General features: G+C 37.7%; 1 protein-coding gene across 2 annotated transcripts in view; it reads left to right on the forward strand.

The window, feature by feature from the left end:
• FSD2 (fibronectin type III and SPRY domain containing 2) overlaps positions 1-18,799 on the forward strand; it is a 195,138-nt gene that overhangs the window by 51,990 nt on the left and 124,349 nt on the right. For both annotated transcript variants that reach the window (XM_053717427.1, XM_053717428.1), the window contains exons 5-6: positions 3,532-3,554; positions 3,771-3,892. In XM_053717427.1, the coding sequence (XP_053573402.1) occupies positions 3,532-3,554; positions 3,771-3,892 (145 nt within the window). The remainder of the gene's footprint in view (positions 1-3,531; positions 3,555-3,770; positions 3,893-18,799) is intronic.

The raw sequence follows: 18,799 nt of genomic DNA on the forward strand, positions 1-18,799 counted from the left end.
GTTTTAGATCGGAAGCCCATAACAGCATTGGAAGCTGGCGAGCTGGCTGATTTTTACACAGCTAACAGGTCTCCAGAGTATGGGAGGAAATCCTTTTCTAAGGGGGGATCCACCTGTAAAGGAGCTGCTGCACGACCCCCCTTCACAAAACCTGCTGTGCCTTTATCCAGTGTATCTGCTCCCTCTGGGAAAGGAGGGGCGAGTGCTGCATCTGGGCAGGGGGATACCCGCAGATGTTTTATTTGCAACAAAGTGGGCCACATCAGCTCCACTTGCCCAGAGAGGATTAACTTGGGGCAATCAGCTGGAGGAAGTAATCCCTCAGAAGTACCAGCATCTATTTTGTTTGTTACCTGTCCAGAGGAAAACAACCATGAGAACTTGCAACCTATGACTGTTGGAGATAAGGTAACCCTAGGGCTAAGGGACACAGGTGCAGAAGTGACTATGGTGCATCCAAAGCTAGTGAACTCTGAGAACATTATCCCTGGAAAGACTCTAGCAGTTAAAGGGATTGGGGGAATGAAACTTGCAGTGCCTATGGCACGTGTATATCTTGATTGGGGAGTGGGGAAAGGTTTAAGAAATGTGGGGGTATCTGAAAATATTCCTAATGATGTTTTACTGGGTACTGATTTGGGTAGATTGTTATCTCTTTATGTGCCTGACAATGCTACATGTGACCTAGTGACATTAGTTGCGGACCCTTATGTGGAAAGGGCTGTGTATAAAAATGCTCAGAGACATTATGACCAGGAGGGAGGACAGAGTGCATGTGTGCGCAGGGCTGTGCCTGAACTGGGGGTGTCTGTGCTGAGAGGTGAAGCTGTACGAGGAGATGCTGACTGGGGAGAACGACAGACAGACGGTGTGTGTCTTCCTGTACTTAAACCAGCAGTATCGGCAGAATTACCATTAGCTGGTCAGGGAGAAACTGATGGTGGAGAAAGGCCGATAGATTGTGTGGGTCTGTCTGTGCCTGAACTGAGTTTACCTGTACAGGGAGGAGCTGTTTGTGAGAGAAGGCAGATGAGGGGTGCGTGTCTGCCTGTGATTGAATCAGTGGATTCTATAGAAGGAGGTGAGATTGACGGGGGAGAGAATGACTGGGTGACTGGGCCGCTGGATGATGTGTGCCAGTCTCTGCCAGGGACAATTCGGTACCCTGTGAAAAGACACAATAGTTGGGATAAATGGCAGAAGGAAGATGTGTGCTTGTCTGCACCAGTGTCAAAAGGATACCAGATTCTGTGTGATTATGCAAAGTGGCAGACTGACTGTGAGAGAGAGCAGGGGGGCAAACTAGCCCACTCTATGACAGAAGCAGCAAAGCCACAGATTTCAGAGTGTGTGGGGGAGGAGGGTACCGGATACTCTTTGAGGAACCCCCAGAGTGAGTGTGAAAGATTGTGGGTGACAGAGACCCCAGTAACCTCAGCTGTGACCTATAAACAGCCTGCACAGGCTAGGGGACAGAGACTGACACAGACTGCAGGCACAGGGGGAGGAGTACAGAGAAGTGTATTTACACAGCCCCACAGTGCCATTCAGCAAATACACTGATAGATGTGCAGCATCAGTGTCCTCCGCAGGTTCAGCAGTTAGAACGCACAGTGAGGAGGTGGGGGGCAGTTAGTCAACCCCCTACCAACCATAACAGAGTGCAGGAGTACAGGAATTCTACTCCAGTGGGAGGGCAAGAGCCTATGGTAGTTAAGCAGCAACTGACAGCACACAATATGTTTAGAGAGCACACCATAGGTAGCAAGACACTAGGTTTCACAGGCACCTCTGTAACAGGGGATGATGTGTTATTCATGGATCAATCAATCAGTTGGGTAGAGCAACTAGTGTGTCACTTTTAAAAGGAGGGCATCCTGCTGCCAAAGCTGCTAGGTGCAATCTGTCTGGCAATGGTGTTCTCACCGCAAGGGGAAGCTCCTTTTGATACGCATCGGGAGTGGCTCGTAGCCACCCCCTTTTGCGTCTCTTATTGGGGGAGGTGTCACAAATATCTCAGGATTCAGCTGCTAAGGAGTTAACTTTGTGTAGCTTGCACTCAAAACAGTTATTTGTTTTCAAGAAGAATTGTGTTTGTATTTTCTTTGAAGTGCCAGAACCCTCTAACTAGCCACCAAATGTTAGTGTGTATGCATTGAGTCATAAAATCACTGAAGCTCTTAGTCACAGAGATACACAGGATAAAGTTTATGGCTTAAGCTGTCAATAGAATGCATGATGCAAAACAGGCCCTTCATTACAAAAACTGACCAGGTCACTGACAGGACATTGGTATATTATGTACATATGTGGGTTAAAAGTGTTATAACCTTAACGGCAGGTAAATATGACAACCTATGGCATATTTGATATCAAACTGGTTCTCCCAATAAAACTAAGAGGTTCTAAATATGTAAATATAGAAATTTCTTACCTAGCAGGAATGATAATGGATTGTATAAATTCAGGCAAGAAATTTAGTCTATTGAAGGTTGTAAAGACAGTGGGGTTTCTTAGCCCGCCCAGGAGGGTGTGGTTAAGCAACATGATCTCTGAGAAGTAGGTTTAAGAATCTTATTTTTTAACAATAAGATTGTCATTCTTACAAGGGGAGCTGCTGTACAGAAGTAAGGAGCCATCATTTTCTTGCCATTCCCCTGGCGCAGATCTTGAAGCTAGTAAAGTATTCAATTCTGTTTTTCTCCTTTTTATTTTAAAACACTGTTTGCGTGTGTAATTTTATTTGTAACAACTTTTTATTATTAATGCATTGTGCATAATATTTTTGGCATAATAAATAATTCCTTTATTAAGTTTGGCCTTTGTCTAATAATTGAACCACTTTACTGAAAGAGACTGGAATATTAGAACTGTATAATTTTAAGTTATTTTCTGCTAAATTGTATTTCTAGAGTTAATGTGTAAAGTCTGGGGTTTTCCTTAAGATTTTCCCTTTAATAAATTTAAGTGGTGGCAGCATTTGAGCTGTAGGTGACAGAAAAGGGGGCTGAAAACCCTTTCTGTGCCAAATAAGTGACTGGTGCAGGGTTGGATAACCTTGGGTCGTCACAACATATATACTAAATAAAAATAACAATCTTATTCTGAGTGAAGAACAAAACTATATAACGATTTTGTAGCACACCTTTGGGTTAGTGTTCGAGCAGAGCAAAGCCAAAACAGAGTTTTGTAGTGCATCCCATAGAAGTCTATAAGGTGAGAGTTATGGCGGCTGTGCTATCCAATCTCTGGATATTAGCGGGCCTGAGACTTTCTCTACCTTTTTGCTTTCATCTTTTAATACGGGCACAAGAATAAGAGCTCTATTGTATTAGCACTATTAGTGCTCAATAGTGCTAATATTTGTGTACTCCTCTTGTAATCTAGGCAAGTAGGTGTTAATGATTTGCTATAAGCCTTTAAAATGCTAGACTGCAAAATGTTGAAAAAGAAAAGCATAAAGTATGGCATAGTATAAGATTATGTTATATATAACTAACAATTCTTCTCCTTCTTCTTCCCTTGCTGCAGACAGCATTGCGTACAACCAACAGGTAATTGCCAATTTAAGCTGTAATGCTGACTGTATTTCTGTTTATGTTTAAAAAAAAAAATAGAATGTAAATGGGTTACATTAAATGCCCAGTGCTACTTCATCGGTAATGCTACTTTGTTTTTTCACAAGCCTATCTGAAAGTGTGTTCTGTGCAATCTATGTTCATTTGTGTAAAGTGTTTTTTTTTAGACCATGTTCTTCTTTGCTTTTGCAGACTTAATGAATACTTCAATACCGATATAAACTTAAATATTTCCACAAATGCAGAATTTGAAAGTAAGGACATAGACTTCACAGAAGTTAATCAGTTGTTGGACTCAATTAATACTGTCCCAGGTAATGTGGTGATGATAATGTTATGTTATTTTAATGCAGAATGTGGAGTAATTACTTTTAAATATTAAAATTATGGAAGGGAAAATGTTCAGTTTATCTTTTTAAAAAAATGAAAAAAGAATTAGATCTATCTGGGTAGGGTTTTGCATTTGTGCCTCACACTGTCCGGTGTTTCTTACCAATTGTGCAATGTATTGTATTATAAAACAAAATTTTTCTCTCTGATATTTGAAGGACTAACGTATAAAGTGGAGGATTTACTCAGCTGACTGCACCAATGATATCCTTCTCTGTTTTCAGTCTCTGTGTTAGAGAAATTGTAATTATCAAATACAAATATGCCTACTAATGATGCTTGGTCAGCAATGGGCTTCTGTGCTGACACCCGATTAACATGCTTTATCGGAGTATTCCGATCTAGGACCAGATTACAAGTGGAGCAGTATTTTGTGCTTCCGCTCGCACACTAACTGTTATAGAAGTAAGTTTTTTTTGTGCATTGGGTATTTCTCGTATTACAAGTTGAAAAAATCTTAGGATATCATGCGCAAGTTAACGTATTCCCCCATAGAAGTCAAAGGAGCAAAAAAAAGTGGTGCAAACCCAATCGCATATTCTCACTTGCGCTTATCCAGCATGAAAATATGAATACTTCACATTCCAAAGTTCTTCACATAGCAGAATATGTTCTATTTATTCACAAATACATATTTATTTATATATCTGATGGTATTTTGGTATAATATATATCTATACCTATATATGTACATGATTATATATTTATAGATATATACAGATATATAAAGGAATATCCATTTATAAATACATTGGAATGTGAAATATTTAAATATACAGTATAACACTTTATTAAATAAGAATATTGCATAAAGATGATTTTACTTCATCTACTTAACTGCAAAGGACTCCAATGCACTTAAATATATGTCTATATATGTATACATATGTATTTATGTGTTTATATATGTATATATATATCTGTAAATACATATAAACACATACAAAAATACATATATGTACATATACATTATATATATATATTTACACACACATACATACATATTTAGAAATGTATATGCATGTATCTCTATGTTAATGCCCTTTGCATGGCTTTTAAAAAAAAAAAACCTAAGACATATCTTTAAGCCCTTACAACTCTTTTGTGCAATTTTTTAAACATGTTTTTTTTATCAGAAAGTGTTATTATGAATGTAACTGCACTTTGTAATGTATTTTTGATGTGTTTTGTGAAACCTTTTTATTTGTGAAACAGTTAACCAGAGCTTATAGGAATCGATATCCTGTTGCGGTCAATCAATCACGTTTACTTTCAGCTTGTAATACAAGTGCTAAACTCAAGGCGCACAAACACCCGCAATAAACCCCTAAGACTTTAAAATAGTTTTTTTCAACCATTGTTGTCTTTATTCTATCTCATTTTAACTAATCTTTATTTTCACCTTGTAATATTCTTTCTGGCTGTGATTCAAATAGATCCTAAATACAGAATTATAAGTCTAAAACTACAAAGGCAGTACAAACTGATATGTCTTAATATTAAACTAAACTAATATGCAAAAATAACATACTCCACTCCACGTCGGATGTCTGCGCCCCCACTGTTCCAGCTCCGCTCTGCCTCCGCGCCATTGGGATGAAGATGGAAGATGCCGCCCTGGAAGAAGATCTTCGCCGCCTGGATGAAGACTTTGCTCAACCTGGAAGAAGATGGATGTACGAACTTCATAAATGGTGAATACATTTTTTGGGATTAGTGTTAGTTTTTTTTTTTAGTTTTTTTGGGGTGTTTTTTTTCTTAGATTAGGGCTTTTGTATTTTTTAATTGGCAGCAATAGAGCTAGGCAATGTCCATAGAAATACCCCTTTAGGGGCAATGCGTAGATTAGATTTCTTTTTGAGTTAGGTCTTTTTTATTTTGAGGGTTTAGGGGCTTTACTGTTAGGGGTTAATTTGTATTTTTTTTATGTAAAAGAGCTGATTTCTTCAGGGCAATCCCCTACAAAAGGCCATTTTAAGGACTATTGGTAGATTAGTGTTAGATTAGGGGGTGTTTTTATTTTGGGGTGGCTTTTTTGTTTTTATATGGGTATTAGATTAGGTTTACATTTTTTTATTTTGTATAATTTCAATTATTTTTTCTGTAATCTTCGATTTTTTTATTTTGTATAATATTAGATTTTTTATTTTAATTTCATCTTTTTTTTCAATATAAAGATAGTATTTTTTATGTTTGGTAATTATTATTAATAAGGTAGTTTTTTTTATTTTATGTAAGTGTAGTTAATTGGGGTTAATTTAGGGAGTGTTAGGTTAGGGGGTTTAGAGATTAGATTAATACTTTGCATTGTGGGGGGATGGCGGTTTAGGGGTTAATAGTGTTTATAGATAGTTTGCCATGTGGGGGTTGGCGGTTTAGGGGTTAATAGTGCTAATAGTTAGATTGCGTTGTGGGGGTGGTGGCAGATTAGGGTTTAATAGGTTAATTAGGTAGTTTGCGTTGTGGGGGGTTGGCGGTTTAGGGGTTAATAGTGTTAATAGGTAGTTTGCGATGTGGGGGGTGGCGGATTAGGGGTTATTACTTTTATTATGTCCTTTGTGATGTGGGGGTTGGTGGTTTAGGGGTTAATAGTGTTAATAGGTAGTTTGCGATGTGGGTGATGGCGGATTAGGAGTTAATACATTTATTAGGTACTTTGCGATGTGGGGGTTTGCAGACTAGGGGTTAATAGTGTAATTAGATACTTTGCATTGTGGGTGGGTGGCAGATTAGGGGTTAATAACTTTATTAGATACTTTGCGATTTGGGGGTTGACGAATTAGGGGTTAATACATTTTATTAGTTATTGCGGTGGGGGATGGTACATATTTCACATGCGTTAGGTGTTTGTTAAGACTTTTATAAATAGTTGCAAGATGCTGAACCTATTTCCAAGTATAGAATATGTATACGCCCATACAAATCCTGTAGTTACACTATATGTTATATTCAGGGATGCTGGGGGTGCCAAGAGGATATATAGAAATGTAATTCAGTAAGATAAGAGAACGAAATATAAATCTCTGGCACACACATAAGGAAAGGGATAAGAGGGGGGCTGTATAATAAAACATAACTTTTAATGCTATAAGTTAAAAAGTGTAAACATAACACCACATAAAATCATTTAAAAGAAAAACACAAAGTAGAACTGTCTGAGTGATAGGGAGAACAGGAGGGTTGTAACCTATCAATACCAGTACAAATTAAGGAGGCAGCAATTTAGGAGTCAAAAGACAGAGAGGCCCATTGTGTGGCACCAAGCAACATAACAAAAAGTTCCCTATATTCAAATTACTCTGTATTGATGAATCCCACAATCAGTGGGCAGTCAGGGGGCTTAACACTATACTGACGCTCGGTGTCCTCACACAATTATTGAAAAAAGGTTCAGGGCATCACCCTCAATAACCAAAGTTCAAAATCAAAAATTAGTAGTACCTCCTAGTTTGATAACCATAAGGAACCACAATTAAATCCCTAATCTTCGAACATTATTTGAAATTAGTTGGTATGTCAACGAGAGAAATAAGAGCCTGACTAGGCGAACACATCTGCAATATCAGAAACAGCAAAAAAAAGATCTGGAAAGGGGCAAGAAATTGACATCAGTAGCAAGAAATTTTCTTGACAAACATAACTGCAAACCAGATTTAAAATGCTTCATACTGCAGTGTATCCACCTAGGTATCAGAGGAGGGGACATTGAGACATCCCTACTTCAGGTCGAGAGCAGATGGATCTTCTGGCTCAATACCTTATATCCAAATGGATTAAATGAGCAAAACTGTGTACAGCTCATTTCTACAGGGAGTGCAAAATTATTAGGCAAATGAGTATTGTGACCACATCATCCTCTTTATGCATGTTGTCTTACTCCAAGCTGTATAGGCTCGAAAGCCTACTACCAATTAAACATATTAGGTGATGTGCATCTCTGTAATGAGAAGGGGTGTGGTCTAATGACATCAACACCCTATATCAGGTGTGCATAATTATTAGGCAACTTCCTTTCCTTTGGCAAAATGGGTCAAAGAAGGACTTGACAGGCTCAGAAAAGTAAAAAATAGTGAGATATCTTGCAGAGGGATGCAGCACTCTTAAAATTGCAAAGCTTCTGAAGCGTGATCATCGAACAATCAAGCGTTTCATTCAAAATAGTCAACAGGGTCGCAAGAAGCGTGTGGAAAAACCAAGGCGCAAAATAACTGCCCATGAACTGAGAAAAGTCAAGCGTGCAGCTGCCAAGATGCCACTTGCCACCAGTTTGGCCATATTTCAGAGCTGCAACATCACTGGAGTGCCCAAAAGCACAAGGTGTGCAATACTCAGAGACATGGCCAAGGTAAGAAAGGCTGAAAGACGACCACCACTGAACAAGACACACAAGCTGAAACGTCAAGACTGGGCCAAGAAATATCTCAAGACTGATTTTTCTAAGGTTTTATGGACTGATGAAATGAGAGTGAGTCTTGATGGGCCAGATGGATGGGCCCGTGGCTGGATTGGTAAAGGGCAGAGAGCTCCAGTCCGACTCAGACGCCAGCAAGGTGGAGGTGGAGTACTGGTTTGGGCTGGTATCATCAAAGATGAGCTTGTGGGGCCTTTTCGGGTTGAGGATGGAGTCAAGCTCAACTCCCAGTCCTACTGCCAGTTTCTGGAAGACACCTTCTTCAAGCAGTGGTACAGGAAGAAGTCTGCATCCTTCAAGAAAAACATGATTTTCATGCAGGACAATGCTCCATCACACGCGTCCAAGTACTCCACAGCGTGGCTGGCAAGAAAGGGTATAAAAGAAGAAAATCTAATGACATGGCCTCCTTGTTCACCTGATCTGAACCCCATTGAGAACCTGTGGTCCATCATCAAATGTGAGATTTACAAGGAGGGAAAAGAGTACACCTCTCTGAACAGTGTCTGGGAGGCTGTGATTGCTGCTGCACGCAATGTTGATGGTGAACAGATCAAAACACTGACAGAATCCATGGATGGCAGGCTTTTGAGTGTCCTTGCAAAGAAAGGTGGCTATATTGGTCACTGATTTGTTTTTGTTTTGTTTTTGAATGTCAGAAATGTATATTTGTGAATGTTGAGATGTTATATTGGTTTCACTGGTAAAAATAAATAATTGAAATGGGTATATATTTGTTTTTTGTTAAGTTGCCTAATAATTATGCACAGTAATAGTCACCTGCACACACAGGCCTAGATTTGGAGTTCGGCGGTAGCCGTCAAAACCAGCGTTAGAGGCTCCTAACGCTGGTTTTGGCCGCCCGCTGGTATTTGGAGTCAGTGATTAAAGGGTCTAACGCTCACTTTACAGCCGCGACTTTTCCATACCGCAGATCCCCCTACGCCATTTGCGTAGCCTATCTTTTCAATGGGATCTTTCTAACGCCGGTATTTAGAGTCGTTTCTGAAGTGAGCGTTAGAGCTCTAACGACAAAATTCCAGCCGCCTGAAAATAGCAGGAGTTAAGAGCTTTCTGGCTAACGCCGGTTTATAAAGCTCTTAACTACTGTACCCTAAAGTACACTAACACCCATAAACTACCTATGTACCCCTAAACCGAGGTCCCCCCACATCGCCACCACTCGATTTAAATTTTTAACCCCTAATCTGCCGACCGCCACCTACGTTATATTTATGTACCCCTAATCTGCTGCCCCTAACCCCGCCGACCCCTGTATTATATTTATTAACCCCTAACCTGCCCCCCACAACGTCGCCGCCAGCTACTTACAATAATTAACCCCTAATCTTCCGACCGCAAATCGCCGCCACCTACGTTATCCCTATGTACCCCTAATCTGCTGCCCCTAACATCGCCGACCCCTATATTATATTTATTAACCCCTAATCTGCCCCCCTCAACGTCGCCGACACCTGCCTACACTTATTAACCCCTAATCTGCCGAGCGGATCTGAGCGCTACTATAATAAATGTATTAACCCCTAATCCGCCTCACTAACCCTATCATAAATAGTATTAACCCCTAATCTGCCCTCCCTAACATCGCCGACACCTACCTTCAATTATTAACCCCTAAACTTCCGATCGGAGCTCACCGCTATTCTAATAAATGGATTAACCCCTAAAGCTAAGTCTAACCCTAACACTAACACCCCCCTAACTTAAATATAATTTTTATCTAACGAAATAAATTAACTCTTATTAAATAAATTATTCCTATTTAAAGCTAAATACTTACCTGTAAAATAAACCCTAATATAGCTACAATATAAATTATAATTATATTATAGCTATTTTAGGATTAATATTTATTTTACAGGCAACTTTGTAATTATTTTAACCAGGTACAATAGCTATTAAATAGTTAAGAACTATTTAATAGTTACCTATTTAAAATAATAACAAATTTACCTGTAAAATAAATCCTAACCTAAGATATAATTAAACCTAACACTACCCTATCAATAAAATAATTAAATAAACTACCTACAATTACCTACAATTAACCTAACACTACACTATCAATAAATTAATTAAACACAATTGCTACAAATAAATACAATTAAATAAACTAGCTAAAGTACAAAAAATAAAAAAGAACTAAGTTACAGAAAATAAAAAAATATTTACAAACATAAGAAAAATATTACAACAATTTTAAACTAATTACACCTACTCTAAGCCCCCTAATAAAATAACAAAGCCCCCCAAAATAAAAAATTCCCTACCCTATTCTAAATTAAAAAAGTTACAAGCTCTTTTACCTTACCAGCCCTGAACAGGGCCCTTTGCGGGGCATGCCCCAAGAATTTCAGCTCTTTTGCCTGTAAAAAAAAACATACAATACCCCCCCCCCAACATTACAACCCACCACCCACATACCCCTAATCTAACCCAAACCCCCCTTAAATAAACCTAACACTAATCCCCTGAAGATCTTCCTACCTTGTCTTCACCATCCAGGTATCACCGATCCGTCCTGGCTCCAAGATCTTCATCCAACCCAAGCGGGGGTTGGCGATCCATAATCCGGTGCTCCAAAGTCTTCCTCCTATCCGGCAAGAAGAGGACATCCGGACCGGCAAACATCTTCTCCAAGCGGCATCTTCGATCTTCTTCCATCCGGTGCGGAGCGGGTCCATCTTGAAGCAGGCGACGCGGATCCATCCTCTTCTTCCGATGTCTCCCGACTAATGACGGTTCCTTTAAGGGACGTCATCCAAGATGGCGTCCCTCGAATTCCGATTGGCTGATAGGATTCTATCAGCCAATCGGAATTAAGGTAGGAATTTTCTGATTGGCTGATGGAATCAGCCAATCAGAATCAAGTTCAATCCGATTGGCTGATCCAATCAGCCAATCACATTGAGCTCGCATTCTATTGGCTGTTCCGATCAGCCAATAGAATGCGAGCTCAATCTGATTGGCTGATTGGATCAGCCAATCGGATTGAACTTGATTCTGATTGGCTGATTCCATCAGCCAATCAGAAAATTCCTACCTTAATTCCGATTGGCTGATAGAATCCTATCAGCCAATCGGAATTCGAGGGACGCCATCTTGGATGACGTCCCTTAAAGGAACCGTCATTAGTCGGGAGACATCGGAAGAAGAGGATGGATCCGCGTCGCCTGCTTCAAGATGGACCCGCTCCGCACCGGATGGAAGAAGATCGAAGATGCCGCTTGGAGAAGATGTTTGCCGGTCCGGATGTCCTCTTCTTGCCGGATAGGAGGAAGACTTTGGAGCACCGGATTATGGATCGCCAACCCCCGCTTGGGTTGGATGAAGATCTTGGAGCCAGGACGGATCGGTGATACCTGGATGGTGAAGACAAGGTAGGAAGATCTTCAGGGGATTAGTGTTAGGTTTATTTAAGGGGGGTTTGGGTTAGATTAGGGGTATGTGGGTGGTGGGTTGTAATGTTGGGGGGGGGGGGGTATTGTATGTTTTTTTTTACAGGCAAAAGAGCTGAAATTCTTGGGGCATGCCCCGCAAAGGGCCCTGTTCAGGGCTGGTAAGGTAAAAGAGCTTGTAACTTTTTTAATTTAGAATAGGGTAGGGAATTTTTTATTTTGGGGGGCTTTGTTATTTTATTAGGGGGCTTAGAGTAGGTGTAATTAGTTTAAAATTGTTGTAATATTTTTCTTATGTTTGTAAATATTTTTTTATTTTCTGTAACTTAGTTCTTTTTTATTTTTTGTACTTTAGCTAGTTTATTTAATTGTATTTATTTGTAGCAATTGTGTTTAATTAATTTATTGATAGTGTAGTGTTAGGTTAATTGTAGGTAATTGTAGGTAGTTTATTTAATTATTTTATTGATAGGGTAGTGTTAGGTTTAATTATATCTTAGGTTAGGATTTATTTTACAGGTAAATTTGTTATTATTTTAAATAGGTAACTATTAAATAGTTCTTAACTATTTAATAGCTATTGTACCTGGTTAAAATAATTACAAAGTTGCCTGTAAAATAAATATTAATCCTAAAATAGCTATAATATAATTATAATTTATATTGTAGCTATATTAGGGTTTATTTTACAGGTAAGTATTTAGCTTTAAATAGGAATAATTTATTTAATAAGAGTTAATTTATTTCGTTAGATAAAAATTATATTTAAGTTAGGGGGGTGTTAGTGTTAGGGTTAGACTTAGCTTTAGGGGTTAATCCATTTATTAGAATAGCGGTGAGCTCCGATCGGAAGTTTAGGGGTTAATAATTGAAGGTAGGTGTCGGCGATGTTAGGGAGGGCAGATTAGGGGTTAATACTATTTATGATAGGGTTAGTGAGGCGGATTAGGGGTTAATAACTTTATTATAGTAGCGCTCAGGTCCGCTCGGCAGATTAGGGGTTAATAAGTGTAGGTAGGTGTCGGCGACGTTGTGGGGGGCAGATTAGGGGTTAATAAATATAACATAGGGGTCGGCGATGTTAGGGCAGCAGATTAGGGGTACATAGGGATAACGTAGGTGGCGGCGTTTTACGGAGCAGCAGATTAGGGGTTAAAAGTGTAATGCAGGGGTCAGCGATAGCGGGGGCGGCAGATTAGGGGTTAATAAGTGTAAGGGTAGGGGTGTTTAGACTCGGGGTACATGTTAGGGTGTTAGGTGCAGACGTAGGAAGTGTTTCCCCATAGGAAACAATGGGGCTGCGTTAGGAGCTGAACGCTGCTTTTTTGCAGGTGTTAGGTTTTTTTTCAGCTCAAACAGCCCCATTGTTTCCTATGGGAGAATCGTGCACGAGCACGTTTTTGAGGCCGGCCGCGTCCGTAAGCAACTCTGGTATCGAGAGTTGCATTTGCGGTAAAAATGCTCTACGCTCCTTTTTTGGAGCCTAACGCAGCATTTGTTTTAACTCTCGATACCAGAGTTAAATTTATGGTGCGGCCAGAAAAAAGCCCGCGGAGCGTTAACAGCCCTTTTACCGCCGAACTCCAAATCTAGGCCACAGATATCCCCCTAAAATAGCTATAACTAAAAACAAACTAAAAACTACTTCCAAAACTATTCAGCTTTGATATTAATGAGTTTTTTGGGTTCATTGAGAACATGGTTGTTGTTCAATAATAAAATTAATCCTCAAAAATACAACTTGCCTAATAATTCTGCACTCCCTGTATAAAGCAAATCAAAACTATGCTAGAAGAGAATAACTAAATTATTACCTTCCTACATATATTATACAGCTAGTTGAAATCATGTTAGATACTGGCGAATGGCACTAATATCCAACTAGGATAATTACTATTGATAATATTCTATCCCCTTCTTCTCCACTCCGTAATGATGTTGAATTAATATCCAGAGGACATATTAGCTAGATACTTGTGAATATTTTTTTTTTTTTTATCCATTTATGTTTATGGAAATATAGGGACATTTTGCTGGTGTAATCTGTTGTTGAATTGGATAATAGTTAGCCTATATGACACACTATATTGCAATATTATGTTTTGCAAAAGCTCATATATAGGGATTGAATTAGAACTCATATTACAGCTATCCCCATTATTACCCTATGCACCAATACGAGATTATGTTGAGAAAGACAGATACTTATATATAGATTTTGATCTACCTGTCTAACTATATAATAATGGTAGTGTATACTCTAATTTATAGAGAATCTACTCTGTGATTTTGCTTAAGCACTTTCAGATTTTACCTACCATAAGATATTAGGAATTGGATATTGTTACCATGTAGCCAATACTTTTTTGTTGAGCTTCAATAATAATATTGCCTGTAGCAACATCTCTAACAATACATGATCATAGCCATTAGGAATATGGCTGCATATGTCCTTCTAATAGATACTACTGTATCATCACTAATTCTGATGTCTCAAGACTAAACAAGTATATATACTTCTGTGCACCCTGGATACAATTTCCCCTGTAATTAAGTCTGCCTATCCTTATGATCATATGAGATGGGCATCCAGTTTTGGATGTAACAATAATGTTCAAAGCTTACAAGTTAGACGTGTAACTATAGACACAGTAAACAATACGCCCCCTCTGACATGTGAGGGGAGTGGATATTATCTGGATTGGATGAGACTCTTAAGCGCTTGTGCTTAATTACCCAATAAGGAAAGATAGTCTTACTATGTAGTTGGATTCAATGAGATCTATTTATTTTTAGAGTTATAAATACATACAATAAAATTTAAAACAATAGAAATTGATTCTTAAAACAAATCTAACTGGTTGGCCAACCATACAGTGTGAATAAAATGATATAATATGTTTTCCAATCCCTGTTACTTAGTGTATTATACAAACATATCTGTATATTTGAATTTTTGAATTTTGGTTTAATTGCAGATATTTTTTATGGATTTGATATAGTGGACTTGTGAAGAAGTATGGTATCCACAAAGAATATTCGCAATATTAATTCTTAATTACCATGCTTACCATATTCGTTTGTTTAAAGCTGAACATACATAATTAAAATAGCGTCAATGGTATCAACAATATAATTAAAATAGCGTCAATGGTATCAACATTAGTAACAAATAATAAAAGTGAAACAAAAATAAAGTGATACAGTAAAAATCGTATAAGTTATGAAAGATAAAGTCTTTCTGCCGTGATCGTTAGAGTAATTGTTAATTGCTTTTTGTTAAAAGCGCTGTTGTTAAGTCCTCCGTGGGGATAATATGTGCGGGCGTGCTGCAACACGTTTTTGTCTAATTGCTATATATATTGTGATTATAAGTCACTGTTAAGTAGTTTTGGTTATCTGCCCTTCACATTAACTTCCTTAGTTTGTGTAGGTATAATAAATCTTACCCGTTGTTTCTTTTGGGATACTTTGTTTCTGGTCTAGTTTCTTTTTGTACCCAATTCAATCTTTACTGTGATAAATGTGGATCGGAAGTCGGGATAGCCGCTGCCGGTGTTGTAGTGGTTTCAGTATGTCGAGTTGGTTTGTCTCTGCGATTACACACACTTGAAGGAGTAGATGCTGGGGTATTGTGGTCGTGTGCTTTAACCGTTAATCCTTTAGTCAGATGGCTGGGCTTTTTGCCCGGTTCAGGTTTTCAAAACCTCTTGAATTGTTGCGAATGTGTTCTGTTTAGATCCGTACTCTATTTGTTTCAGAGTATCCGATCTGCAGGTGTCCACAGGTTTCTTTAGGCCCAATAATTAGGTAAGGTATTTCAGTTGTTCTTGGCGGTCCTTTAAAAGGAGGACCAGGTTTTTGAAGGTTGTTCTTGAACGCTTCAGAATATCTTTCAAGCGTATTTGTTGGTCCGTGGTTTGATGTAGTCTTGGCTGTCCACTTCGAAAGTGGACTATGAAAATGTTTAGTGTAGCAAGGAGTAGGCAACGCGTTTCAGCTGATTAATACAGCCTTTATCAAGCATATCCTTGCAGTTGTAAACAGTGGGTTTTTGTATTCTGTGATTTGATTCTATTGGATCCCCTAGGTAGTTGTATCTTTACAAACTGGTGATCCTATTGGTTGTTGTGTCGGTGCTTTTGATTGGTCATTCCTTAGCATGTGACCTATTAATGGTTCAGTTTATCACGGTGATGGGGGAATTTTCACTTATTTGTATCAGATGACCAAGTAAATGCATAAAACGTTATGAAAACTTGTTCCAGTAGTTAACACAAATACGAATGTATTGTTATAATAAAAACATAAATAACTTTTTGTACATCAGAGAATCTGTCCTTACAGGGTTTGTGAGTCAGTATAAGGTTTTTGGTATATGCCAATTTGAATATTTATTATGTTCTTTTTAGTCCTTTAGTGCAAGAATTCATATTTTATTGTTGGTTCAATTCTAGGGTTGGTAAATTAGAGGTTGAGTCATTTGTTTTGATGATGCAATTTAATATAACAGTGGAATGGGAAATTTCAATTTTGCGTGTTCTTGTTTGATCTTTAGTAATCGTTTGTTAAAAAGCAGGTTTTTTATTAATAATCGTTATTTACATTATTATTGCTTTGGTGCAAGTATATGAAACATGCATTATTGGTTCTGGAATTTTTATTCCTATTTTTGTAATTTATTTGTTTTTAGTGTTCGTTCTTTTATAATCTTTTGTTGAAGAGCAGGTTAATCTTTTGGTATTCATCATTTCAATTGTATTGGTTCAAGGATATAGAACATCCATTATTATTAGTTGTGTATCAACCTGTTGGGTTTCTCTTCAGAATTTGGAGTGTTTGTTCTCTTTTAGCCTTTGTTGAAGGAGTGTATCATAAAACGATTTTTTAAAATTTTTGGTGAAATTTTGAATTGTTTATGAAGTATTGTTATCAGATTGGGTTTTTGGTGAAACATGCATTATTATTGGTTCTGGAATTTTTATTCCTATTTTTGTAATTTATTTATTTTTAGTGTTCGTTCTTTTATAATCTTTTGTTGAAGAGCAGGTTAATCTTTTGGTATTCATCATTTCAATTGTATTGGTTCAAGGATATAGAACATCCATTATTATTAGTTGTGTATCAACCTGTTGGGTTTCTCTTCCGAATTTGGAGTGTTTGTTCTCTTTTAGCCTTTGTTGAAGGAGTGTATTATAAAACAATTTTTTTAAATTTTTGGTGAAATTTTGAATTGTTTATGAAGTGTTGTTATCAGATTGGGTTTTTGGTGTTGGCATGCAGGATTTTTTGTGGTTCAAGTATTCAAGAAACAGTTTAGACTGAAGTCTATATTCAGACCTTTTGGTCTTAAGGTTTGCATTTCGAAGATCCATTTTGCTTCTTTTTTAAGTAGGTTGTTTGCCTGGTTACCACCTCTTATATTTTGTTTAATTTTTTGTATAGCTGTGTAGTTGAAATATTTTAGATTGCTGTTATTGCAAGTTCTGAAGTGTTTGGGAACTGGCAGGTCTTTATTTCTTTCTAGTTCCGATTTTTCTATTGATAATATGTGTTCCCTTATTCGTTCTTTTATCATCCTTTCCGTTTCACCTATATATTGTTTGTCACATTTTGTGCATGTTATAAGATATATTATGTTTGTGTCTGTACATCTTATAGTCTCTTTTATTTTATATTCCTTGTTTGTGATGCTGGATTTGAATGATTTAGCTTTTTTTGCATGTCTGCATGCTTTGCAGAAACCGCAGGGATAAAATCCCTGTAATGTTTCACCTTGAACTCCTTTTTGGATTTTTGGTTTGTTATGTTTTATGGTTGGAGCTAGTGAACTTTTTAGATTTTTGGCCTTTTTGTAAATGAATTTTGGGTTTTGTGGTAATTTTTCTCCTAAGTGTGGATCTTGTTGTAGAATTTTCCAGTGTGATTTGATAATTTTTTTCTATTTCACCTCTATCCTCACTGTACTCTGTGATGAAAGGGATGAACCATTCTTTAGATTCTTCTATAGTGTTAGTTTTATCTTTGGGTTTATATTTGAGTATGTCCTTTCTGTTGGTTTTTTGTACTTTAAGTCTTTCCACTTCTATGTCTTCCTCTGTGTATCCTCTTTCTATGAATTTCTCTTTAAGTCTCTTTGATTGGATTTCAAAATCTGTGTCTTTTTTACAGTTTCTTTTGAGTCTAAGGAACTGACCCTTTGGTATATTTTGTTTCCACCGCTTGAGGTGACCACTTGTTTCGTGTATGAAGTTGTTTGCATCGACCTCTTTGAAATAGGTTTTTGTGAGAAGCTCGTTATTTTCTATGCTAATTTCTAGGTCTAGATAATGTATTTTCTCTGTACTGTAGTCTGCAGTGAATTTTAGATTAAGTTGATTATTGTTCATATGTTCTAAGCAGGTATTTAAATCTTGTGTTGTGCCTTTCCAGACAAAGAAGAGATCATCAATAAATCTTTTATACAGGATGAAATTATTTTTGAAGGGGCTCTCTTGTAGGAATTGTGTTTCCCATAATCAGATGGGAAACACAATTCTTTGCGTAACTAGGGGCAAATTTAGTGCCCATAGCTGTTCCGCAAATCTGTTCATAGTATGTGTTTTCGTACATAAAAAAGTTATGGGTTAGAATAAATTCTATACAATCTATTATGAATTCTCGTTGTTCTTTTAACATAGTTGGGTCATTTCTTAAATATTTATTGATGGCATGGAGGCCATCTTCGTGTCTAATGGAGGTATACAGTGCCTGAACATCGCATGTCACTAGTATATATTCATCAGTCCATTTGAAATTATCTAACATTATTAATAGGTTTGTTGAGTCTCTTAAATATGAGTCTAAGTTTATGACATATTTTTGAAGATATTTGTCGATATAGGCTGATAAATTTGACGTTAGTGAGTCACCACACCCAAATACCAGAAGAAAAAGAAACCATTCAGAAGAAGAGGTAATAGAGGGAGGGGAACAGAGAGGAGAAAGAGGAGAGCCCCAAT

The sequence above is a fragment of the Bombina bombina genome, chromosome 6 (assembly GCF_027579735.1).
Source record: "Bombina bombina isolate aBomBom1 chromosome 6, aBomBom1.pri, whole genome shotgun sequence".
Taxonomy (NCBI): domain Eukaryota; kingdom Metazoa; phylum Chordata; class Amphibia; order Anura; family Bombinatoridae; genus Bombina; species Bombina bombina.